General features: G+C 38.1%; 1 protein-coding gene across 2 annotated transcripts in view; it reads left to right on the top strand.

Annotated features, from left to right (window-relative positions):
- LOC135251000 (protocadherin-9-like) overlaps positions 1-12207 on the top strand; it is a 176521-nt gene that overhangs the window by 102099 nt on the left and 62215 nt on the right. For both annotated transcript variants that reach the window (XM_064327918.1, XM_064327917.1), the window contains one exon: positions 6346-6547. In XM_064327918.1, coding sequence (XP_064183988.1) covers positions 6346-6547 — 202 coding nt within the window. The remainder of the gene's footprint in view (positions 1-6345; positions 6548-12207) is intronic.

Raw genomic sequence — 12207 nt, 5'->3', positions numbered from 1 at the left:
GCTTCTGACAAACTAAAGACATGGCTTAATGTTGGCTTTCTTAGAAGTGTCTTCCCTCTAGCTATTTCCCATGGAGGAAAAATCTGTGAAGTGCTGAAGAGATCTCTGAACAGTTTCCTCCCATTTCAGTTCAGTTCAAAGAAATCGGCAATGTTGTGGCTGGGACTCTTGGGGGGGGGGGGGGGGGAGGAATTAAGGATGAGATGAATAAGGTGCTACAATTTATTGCTTAACAAGTGGCTCCAGAAGCAATATTTTACTTGGTGTTGCATTGACCTATAGGTCAAAAAAAATCCAGAAAAAACCCATGACCCTTGCGATGGGGCATTCAGAACAAAGAGAAACGATATTGAACATTCATATATTTTTATTTATTTATTTTTTTAAATATTGAAATTTTAATGACATCTGAATATCTTATTCCATAGCTGAGAACAATTTAGGTCAAATGAGGTCAAAATGGATATGTGCCCTGTCTGGTGGCAGCTTCAACTCCTTACTGAATTGATTTTAGCAGCTTTAAGTGAGTCTCTGGTGAATCCATACAAATTACCAAACGTTAATGTGCTTGGGCATGACAGCATGTTGTTTGATTTGCTTTGGGACTGTTCTTAAAGGGAGCCGAAAGCCTTTGGCCGGAGTGCTGCTGTGCGATATTAAAACGGGCCCTGTTTTACTTGATCGCATAATGCATAATGCATGACTGTACTTAGTTATTCCTCAAACCTTCTAATCTCACAACTCACAATGACATCGACATTTTTTTCATTTGATTAGCTCCAGTGACATTGTTAAAACCCCAAATGCTTCTCCACAGAGAAATAAGTTTTTGCCTTAGAAAGGGTAGTACATAGAGGATTTTTTTTCTTCTTAGTGCACTACATTTCAGCTACAAAACAGTATTTGGTTTAGGTAAGAACCCTGCAGCTGAAAATTATCAAAGAAATATATAGGGAGTTCACATACACCTGGAGCATTCAAAAACTAATTTGTTTGCATTCAGAATATGAATAGAGGGGCTAATGTAAAACTCAAGGGAACTGGAAGCATTTTATGACCAGGCCTCTCCAGAGGAGAGAAAAACTGAAACAAACACTTTCTGGGCATGAAGAATTTCAGTCTGCAATCCTCATGGTAGGTGGTAAGTGCATTCATTTGTAATCCAATGAATCCACTGGAAAGATTCTAAAAAGATTCAGCTCCTTGATTCATGTGAGAATAAAAAAAAAAATTAAGGGCTGAGAGTGTGTGGTCATTGTGGTTATTTCTGTAGGAAACCCTGACAAGTGCCAAAATCTCTGTGCTGTATAGGTATGGCATAACTTGGCAGGATGGCATACTTGCCATCACAATTTTCAATTGTTCATTCGAGCAAGCTTAAAGTTGTTTTTAATTTTTTTAATTTTTTGCATTGGAGTTGCGGGGTTAAAAATCAACAAATTAACATCAAGCTCACACTGAAGAATAGTGATGAGAAAATACTATGCCAATCCCGGCCGTGGCAATAAGGCATTAAAAAAAAAAAAAAACTCCCATACAAGGGATCCTGGGGCTGTTTTTGATTTTGTGCTCTTTCTGCATGCATGCTATAGAACAAGCCTTTGGAAGGTAGGAAGGTGTGTATGTGCATTGTAGTTGATTACTAGCTCCTATAAGAGTCCAGAGGGAAGAAAAGAGTCTTGTTCTCTGCAATGTTTTTCCCCTGGCGTACAGGCTGTGGTTACAAATTTACTGAGGAACACAGGCTGCCTGGCAACCAAACACAGGGAAAGGGTCTAATTCCTATTTTCCAGATGATCGGCTCATACATAAATAATTGTTAGTTACTACCCATAAAATTATGTATTGAGCCTGAGATGAATAGCATTTTTACAACCATTCTTTCCTTAAACATCATCCACGTCCCATTATACAATAAGTGAAACCAAGTATAAACCATTAGCGATAGACCTACCATTTTATTGCACTATGAAATGCAACTTTGGAATTATCAGATTGTAACCATAGAATGAAATGTGTACTGTAACTGTCCAGTGAGTCACAACATATTGACTGCTTGCAAATGTGTTTTAGTGTATAATTTCATTCAGTTATGCTTGAACTGCTAAGTATTGGACAGCTATAGTGCACTTCCTTTTCAGTACTCCGAAAGCTATAAACCCTTTTAAATATATATTTTCAGAATATCTTGCATACATCGGTATTCTGTTTTTGTTTAAGTTGTAGATTATTTAAAAATAAACAATTGACCTTTAAACATAAGTGAAGTAACACAACATCCTCAACAAATGTCAAATAAATATTCCAATATTTTTTTTTGGTTTTTCTTTGGAGATTCTAATGTTACTAAGACCTCAACTTAAGATGCTGTTCATGAACACACCATTTTATCTGACTTGAATACTTTTCTCCAAATTAAGTATTATGATTCTTCTTGCAGAAAAAGTACATGATCACAGCTTATAAATTTCATAATGAAATTGTTTCCCCAATAATTATTATGCAGTAACTTAAAATTATAGGCATAAATACTCATGCATAGAACTGCTAAGATCCCAAAGGAAGACACCTGGAGCCTTTTGTGGCTACAGCAACAGCTGACAACATATTTAAGTAATCTATGTAAAGTAAAAAAAAAGTATCATTTTGAACAGTTTAATTAGTAATTACCAAATGACTGCTCTGTTCTACTGTGCATACAAACAGCACCAACTCACTCAATGGTTCACCCTAAAAGTAATGAACAGCTAATAACAGCAAAACACTTAATGTAGTCATGGAAACAACATAAACTTCATGTACACTTGTCATACGGAAGGGAAGAAGGGACCATTGCCATTGCAGTTACTCTACTTACACAAGTACTCCAATTGCCTACCTAGTGCCCTGGAGTACATTTTCTGGTCAAATGATTTAGGTCAGAAGAACATTGGAATGACTGCTCTGTTCACCTGGGCATGATGACAAGCTGAAACCACTTATTTGTTAATCTTATTGCCAAAAGAAAAATGCATGCACCACACCTGGAAAATGGGCTGGATTATGCTGAATATATTGTCAGTGGGTGCACTTTTTCCAGAACCTTGCAGGCTCGTTTTGCTACTTTTTAGCAAATCGTAACCTGGGAAGACAGGTAGCTTTTGGACCACTAAAGACAAGGTATCATTATGTGAAGGTCAGTATGTTAGAGCTTGTAAAGCATGGTATAGAATCCAGAAAGTCAAAGATATTTTATATCCCGTCTGAAAATTGGTTGTGGGTAAAAAAAAAAAAAAATCCTAAAAAATCTGGGAGCCAATTCAATAAACTACATTTTCCTGTCACATTGATTGGGATTCATTCTATTTTATGCCTTCAGTTACCTTTTGTTCTTGGCTGCACATCAAGAGGCCTGCTTTACATATGTGGGAACTTACTACTATTTTGTTAAATGAATAGCCTACTACTTGCACTACAGAATATGATTTACGCTATTGAATAGATCAGTGTGTTATTTTTATTATAAGACCATGTTAGCGGCTACATGTGTTGTCAGAAAGACCAAAAACAAAACAAAACTAAAGCAGCTCATTTGTTCATTACAATGTTAAGAATTTATAAGCAGCATTAATAAGCAATATCATTTGTCACCATTGCTGTGAAAGTTCACCCAGCCTGTAGTAAAAATGTCAGTGGTCCCTCACATATTTCTCAGCACATATTTCTCAGCCATGAATACGCATTTTTATAATTTGCAATGGCCTTAATAAACAATGCAAACCTTGTTTTAATGATTGTTCAAGCATGTCTTAATAAAACCTCTCTGATATATGCAATTCATTAATTGAGTCACTTTTTTCATGGGCCATATAGTAGATTTTAATCTTGTCAGTTAATCATTATTAATGTATTAATGAGTGCCGATGGTTGATTAAATTTCATGAAATTTGCATCCCTAATTCACCTTTTTTTATTTCTGTCTGCTGTGAGGCTGTTGTATCTTTATTCATCAGACACTCAGGTTTATTATAGCTTTTCAGAATTGTGCTTTTTCAACTCTCAAACCACTGGATGAGGTGAATCAGACTCCTGCCATGTTGCACAGTGAATTGAGCTGTTCCTCCAAGCCATCAATGTCTTCCAATAATGTCCTAAGCACCTTTAATGCTCCTGACACCAAACGTAAAACCTGCGGTATGGTACGGTACCAAGTACCTCATGTGGTTTGTAGGCTCAGGAGGAATCTGTATTAGTCAAAAGCAACATTCCTGAGTGAACATTTACCTCAGATGGTCTATAAACCTTATTTTCCTGTCTGGGCAATGGACCTTTTGGCATATACTTTTAAGTGATCCAATTTAACAGTGAGAATATATGAACTGACTAATACCTCCATTAAATCATATATTTAATTTACCTCTCTCTTATCCCTTATGTATTTTCACAGCTGTTTTAGTCTGTTGGCCTTTATCATAGTTAGTCCCTAATTCTATAATTAGACAGTCACTTGACTATGCTGATTGTTAGACTTGGAGGGTCGACTGGAACACCTGGAGGATAACTGCTGAAATTAAAGTCAAGTGGTCATGTGCTCGATTGTTTCTCTGGCCTTACTTCCAGCATTTGTCTCTTGCCTTTAGATTTATTTATTTTTGGCATGCAGTGTTGTTTTATAGTGCTATGAGAAAATATCTTGCAAAAAATACAGCAAAACAACAGTTGGACCTAAAAAGATCTTAAATTGTAAAAAGTTGAGTTCAGCTGGGATCTTGGAATACAGACTGGCACTTTTTAAACTGGCTCATTTAATTTTTTTATTTTATTTATTTATTTATTTATTTTTCATTTTCTCTGCAATGGTCCTCCAGGACTTTTACTCTGGGGCTATACATCTCCAAAACTATGTTTCTTTTTTTTTTTTTTTTGGTTGGTACTAATTTAGCTGGTGCAAATGGGTGGAGGTTTAAATCTGGGGGTTAAGGTGCTGTCCATGCTGTATCTCTCGTCAGCAATTTAGACTTTCTACCTTTTCTCATTGCATTGGGAACACACACACACATAGGCTATATATTTTTTTCATAGCTCTTGAAGGCATTAACAGACCTGATCACTCTGTTTTCTTCCCCTGCCTCCCATAGCATCCAAAAAAATTACAAAGAATTCTGCTTATGAAAGGAAAATAAAATAATACATTTTTATGAAACATGAAATTAAGATCACAGATGCTAGAGGACTACCTTCCAAGGGGATCTCTGGAGAGAAACAAGGAGTCTGGACCATGGTTCCCAAAGAGAAAAAAAATACAAAACAAATCAATAATATTTAAATATAGATATCTACTGTCTGATTGCATTTCTACTGCACAGAACATACACCTCCACTCACTCGGTGCTCTGAGAACCCCTGGGAGTAGAATGGGAGCAGAGGATGTTGATAGAATTTCTCTCTTTAAGAAAAAGGTGCATGACAGATTCTCACATCTAGTGCTGAGGCTGGCAAGAACAAGTACATTTCAGAGGTACTTATAAAACAATGCTGATAATGAATAATATATATCAAACTTTGTGCAATCACATTGCATTGTTGGGTAAATTAAGTTTTTGTTCTTTCTGTCTATTTAGTATTACTAATGATACATGAAATTCATATCATAATGTTGTACAAGGGCATAACTTTAGTTTTAATATTGGAGGGTTGAAATGCATAGGCCCTGAAAGTTATAAATTAAATCCATAAATGACATCCTTGACCATGTATGGTTCAAAGCTTTATCAAGTGTACTCTTAATAGGGTGAGTAATTCTGAACAGAAGGCACATAACGCTTAGCCCTTATGGTGGAATAGGGAGGCTAGCTTGCTTTCTTGGTTCATGTTGAGCATTAGTAAGAAGTTCTGCTCAAGGAAAATAACCACCAGAATACAGGTAATCAGAGACATGTACATTATGTACTTGCGTTTGTCTGCTTTATGTGAAGGTTTCAACCTGTAACATGGATGCCACTATTCTACACTGTTACCTCAGCTTCACTAGACAGGTTATAATTATGTCTGCCTTACTCTATTGCAATTGTAATTAAGCGTATCACAGATTATGTGCAATAAACTTGCATGTCCATTTTTGTATTTTGTTTTCAACCAGCTCTATTTTCTGTACAGTACGTGTTGCATAACCCAAAACTAGGTTAATAAAAACTCCATGTGATCAATAATAATGCGGGTTGGAAGTAAACTGTATTTTACCTTTTTTTTTTATATGTAAAAGGTTTTTGTGAAATGAGGGGGATATTTAGTGAGGAGTAAAGGCATCCCATTCTTAAAACCAGGACCCTAATAGTTGCCTTCTGTGTTCTGTGTTCTGGGTTGTAGTCGCAGCGGCGTGTGACCTTTCACCTGCCAGATGGCTCCCAGGAAAGCTGCAGTGACAGTGGGCTTGGGGACCATGAGTCTGCCTGCCCCAGAGTGCCTCTTTCATACCCTCTCCCCCTGGTGCAGCCACAGGATGAATTCTGTGAGCAAGCCTCCCCCGACAAGAGAACCGAAGCCGATGGCAACTCCGACCCCAACTCCGGTAACTTCCTCTTTCCCCTGCCACCTGCCCACACTAATCACCGCACCCAGATGGTCCTATCACCAGAGATCTCATGATACTCTCGCCTTACTGCCTGAAACAGCACTTACCAGAAAGGACATGGCAGAGACTTGCCAGCTTAGACAGATTTTCAGAGTGTTTTGCATAACTGCAATGTAGTTCACATTCTTTCTCTCACTATTCCTCTACCTCATTGAGTTTCACAGTTTATGGTTAAATCACCTTAGACCCTGAGTGAATGTGATTGGTCGCAAAATCGTTTCACTCTGAACTACACTGAACTATTTTCGACATGTGGAGAGATGTTGATTGGCCATGAAGCTATTCCTCCACCAAATGGGCTGAATCAATCCCGGCGGATAACAGCCAGTAAATGCTTGTAACCATGATTCATTCTGTTGTTTCTTATGTTACAAGTTACTTGTTACTCTGCTGTAAACAGTCAAGTTCCTGTTGACACTGCCCTCAGTGGGTTCAGTCCCCTAACAAGTTCCCTTGTCTATCTGCAACTCTTTCTGATTTCTGTCTGTTGAAATGAAGCAAAAGGAGCGTGGACTGTACGCTTTTCTTTAAAAAGACATGATAACAAGGAAGCTGCAATAGCGCTTTTTCTGAATGGCTGTCTAGACGTTTGCAACTGCATCAGGTATGACAAAAGAATAAAAGACTAAAGAAGCTGATACAGCACATGGCAGCAATGACTGTTACAAAATTATATTGTCGTTATCGATGTGGACTTTTGCCCTGTCCTAATCAGTCTGATAAATGTAAAAAGTTGCTTAAGCTGCTGGGTGGCTCATTCGGTTAAAATACTACGCTGTGGTGTATGGATAAGCCTCAGCCTTGGATGGAAACTGGACTGCGCCAGTGCCAATTGTGACCGCTAGCTCCACAGGGTGATACACATTTGGCGCCTGTCTCACCCAAGGTATAGAGGGTATGCACTGACGTCACTTTCCCACCAGAATAAGCCCCCTCAGACGGACTGAGTGGCAAAACATGCTGCAAAATGGCTGCCTTTAGTAGAGGAAACTGCGATACTGGGAGTAAAACAAACGATTATCTGCCTACAAGCCTTGACGCTTGGTTACACTTCAAGGCGGGATTTGTTGGCGAAATTAAAGTGACGAGGACACCAATGGGTATTCTGGTTGTATGTGGACAGGTTTGTACAAATATTTTTTTTATTTTATTACAACTTTTATTTGGAAAACTATCAGCTAGCTAGGCCTACTTTGCTCGTAGCTAACACTGCCACTCACTGACGTTATATATTTGTGCAGGTAAAACACAGTCAGAGAATGAATGAGCCCCCATTGATAGCTTGGATAACTCCAGAGAAGACAGGGGCAGTTTTGACAGCCCATTGTACATGTATGGCAGGACTTGGAGAGACATGTTTGCATGCAGCAGCGTTGATGTTTGCAGTTATGTCCAGAGAGAGGATGTGCGATGACACACCGTGTGCTTCATTGCCATGTCAGTGGCTTCAGCCAACACAAGCAAAGAAAATCTGCTGCTCTGAACTGTCTTCTATAGATATGACCTGTCCCAGAACGCAGGGTAGAAAGGTTATGAATCCAGTGGACGAGAATGTGGTCATTGAAGCTAAATTTGTGGCAACCGCAAATCCACGTTTCTGGATTCCAGTTGTTTCTGCAAATTGCAGCAATCCATTTGCTTCTCTTTTCTTTAGTTTTTGACAGTCTGCAAAAAGATAGCTCCGATTTCTTGTTGAATCTATTTGTACAGTCAATCGCACAACAGCTCTTTCCCATTTTAGATGTGTTTTTTGTGTTTTCGCGGCATTCAAGCTGAACGCTAACGCTGCCACTCAGTAGCCCAAAGTCAGTCTTTCTGCCACTCAGTGGGTGTAACCGCAGTGACTTCACGTGCATACCCTCTATAGGAAGGTTCAGTCTGATAGGGATTCAGGTTTCATCGTTCTTCAATGACTCCCACTGGCTCAAGGTGCTCATAAGACTGAATGTAAAAGCTGCATGTAAATGGTCTTTCTCTAATGCTGCTCTGTGAGAGGTTAGCTGCTGTCTGAGAAGCAAAAATAAGTGGCTGTTGAACATGTTTGGGAGGAGAACCATGGATATCCTCCTTCTCCTGTATCGGCTTGGTAGTTCAACAGATGGTTTGGATGGAATGCGACTGCGGTTGAAGACAGTTGGACATTCCAGATTGGAGTGAGAATTGGATACATGCAGCCCATGGTTGGGTGGCAGTTTTTTTTTTTTAATAGTAAATTAAACCTTGTGAAAAATAAAAGGTTAGTATTAAGGTTAACAAGGTAAACATGAAAGTAAAGCAGTGACTACATTGGTAGTTATAATTTGTTTAAAGTAAACTAATTGTAATTACGCTTTTGTTTAAGTGGCATAGTCATCAGTTTGCTATGAAAAGCTGCTTTCACCCTGCAGCCTTTTATTATATTACTAGGTCATTCATATTCATATTGGTTCTGAACCTTTTGAGGTGTTAGGCAGAATAACACATAGCACAGTGCAGATGTTGAATCAGAAAAGTGTGTGCCGCCAGATTAAATAGTTTGTGTCAAATAGTGGATGTTGTTTTAGAGCAAATGTTTCAGCAGCGTGCTCGTTCTGGCAATGATGCTTTGCTTTGAATAGAGATTTCTGTGCACAAGTTTCTAAATGCATAAAACAGACATTTTTAGGTCAATGCAATATTACACTGAAGATATATGAAGATCACGCAGGGCCTTACTTGTAATGGTGTTACAGATATTTCCATGTGCCAGTCTCATTCTTGCATAACACTGCAAATGTGTTTGTGTATTTCAGAGTTTTTTGATAAATCCCAGTTGTAGACATATTTCTTAACATACTTCATTACGGACATGTGCATAGGAAAATAAAAAACGCCTCCACATGTTCATATGTCGTAAGGCAGTCTGTACAAAGTCCTCCTATCAGGATGTCAATATCAACATGAACAATAATAATTTAAAAAGCTGTCTCTGTATCTGAAATCAACACATTATACTAACCAACCAAGCAATAAGGAAATATAATTATTTTCTTCATGACTGTACTATTTTTATATTACTTCATTCTACATACAAAGTCATGCTCGTTTGCATTATAATATCAGAGTTTTTAGAAGTATACATATCCTAAATATCATATACAATATGGTGTAGACACAAATTCTGTCTCTGAAAAGATTTAATTCTTACCGGTTGAAAAGGTTGCCGGGTATTATGTTCCAGCAACAACTCACTGTAGCTGTGAAAAGTGCAACATAATATTGCAGTTTGAGAGAAATTCAAAAGATGTGGCCTGACCCGCTGCTGAATGATTAGAGGGAAAGAATAACCCAGCATTAAAGAAACAGGAAGAGGGCAAGTTGCCCTAGGCCTCCAGCCACTGGATGAGAGAAACTGTAGCATTACTGAGGAGAAATCAGGTCTGGTATTATGTATGATGGAGACAGTGATCACCCCAATTTTCTGCATGTTTGCTTTATGGGTCATTTTCTCTGCTACTGAAAGCAATTTCAGACCAGTTTAAGATCTATTTTCTCAGCACAGTATGCAGCGTTGTTTACATTAGCTACTAATGGATGTGTTTAGACACTCATGACAGTATACTTGGTTTTGTTGATTACACAATTATTCAGGAGACTTTCAATGAACAATTTTGCCAATAATATGAATATGCATATTTTATTATCTGTCTTACATATTCTTCATGTTAGCCAAGATGTTACAGGTAGCGAGCAGAAATTTTGAATGATCTAGCTGCTCTGCCGTACACAGAGTAAATATAAAAAGTGCCATGCAATGACACTCTTCTACCACAAAGAAATGTCAGTACCCCAAGAGTAATCATATTTAATCATGGGTACATTCATTTTCACAGTAACATCTGACACTTTGTGCGAAGTGTGTGTGCTGAAATTAGATTTATGCAGCCTTTGGTCCTTGCGTCATGTGTGTATCTATGAAGTTATCACCTGAAAGCATACATGGAAGTTTGCCCGCATATAATAATTACTTAAACTATTTTGCAAACACTTGGCGTACGTGCAAAAGTAAGACTCGACTGAACATATCTACCACCATGCACGACTGACAACACTGACTTGTGTGGGAAATTGTGCAGGACATTCAGTGATAGTGGATAATATAGCTGTGAGTGTGTTTTAAAGAATTGCTAGAGCATTAACAATGCTCTTAATGATGACCCAAGACACACTGGGTTTTAACTCCCAACTGGGATGCACTATGCACAAACAACCAGGTACCTTGTTCTTGGAAGTGATAATGGAGGAGTTGCAACAGAATAACAACTCCCATGCAGTCTCACAAGAAGAGTAATCTCAAAGACTATACTGCCCCTGAAAGGACAGATACAACTATGGCTTTGATAGAATACACAAGATAAAGATTTCATTTAAGCCTTGTTTGTTTTTAAATGTGACATACAAAAAAACAAGTACATTTCTAGGGTGTTGTTTTTTGACACCTCTTTAATGAATCAAATGAGGAAATTGAAGGACAGTTGTTGGTTGCATTATTAAGTGCATGCAAGCTTAGTTTAAGAGCTAGTCATTCCCATATTTTGGTAGCACAAATGCAAATGTTGAATGCTAGGGCATGCAGTAATACTAATCAAAAAGGAGCATCTGAAATGAGGTTCCTATTTCTGTGGCACAGCACAGCAAGGACACAAGTGTACTTTTGTACAGCAAAAAAAGGGAATTAATGGGGACAGGGTGTGGCAAAGTTGTGACACAGACCATACATATCTACTTTGGTACCAAAAGTGTATCCATCTTATCTTATGTTTCCATGGAAATAGGGGCTGAAGCAGTCTGGTTAATGTTTTCCAGTTCATAAACATGGGTGTTACTGTGACCAACTGCATTACTGTCAGAATCGCCTGACTTACATTTGCATTTCATTAAGGTAATTCATAAAATGAGAATGCAATGTTAAAAATAGCACCTGCTCCTTTGTGGTATGCAGATGGCGAGATATTACTGCTATTTCCCGTATCAATATGACAATGTATATATTTTTTTGTAGATGCATTGAAATGTGGTGCGTACTGTAGGTCAGAGTGTGATTTGCACCTTTTTATCTCATTGCTTTGAACCACCTGAGCATAAAATGAAATTGCAATTCAGTAGCTATGGAACAGTTGTTTGAAAATAGTCTTCATGTCTTCTGACTTAACAATTTATACATAATTTCCCCTCAAAATGTTGCAATGAGCCAACCTAAAATGCAAATGGGATTAATTGGTTTCATGCACTTTAATGTGCCATGAAGAACAAAGAAACATTGAGCTGACATCATTGTGCTAATCATTCTGACACTACCCAGGTGCAATACAGTGATGACACCATCAACCAAATTGCCCGGATAGGTTTTTAAATGAGTTACGTGATTGAGAGGGCATGTGCTAAACAATGCTTGCTAATAGTTCTCACAGTGGGATGTACTTTTTCCTTTTCTTTCCTCTGCTCCTTCCTCCTTCCCTACTCGACAGAAATAATGTTTCTTTATTTTCCTCCCCATCCATCTACTCCCTCCTCAGATTTAGTTTCCTTCTTTATTTTCTCCTCCTTAGGCATAGGAATAACCATTTTTCAAATTTATG

The sequence above is a fragment of the Anguilla rostrata genome, chromosome 3, assembly GCF_018555375.3.
Source record: "Anguilla rostrata isolate EN2019 chromosome 3, ASM1855537v3, whole genome shotgun sequence".
NCBI lineage: Eukaryota > Metazoa > Chordata > Actinopteri > Anguilliformes > Anguillidae > Anguilla > Anguilla rostrata.
Note: the sequence above shows the minus strand (reverse complement) of the source record. Positions and strands in the feature narration are given on the sequence as shown.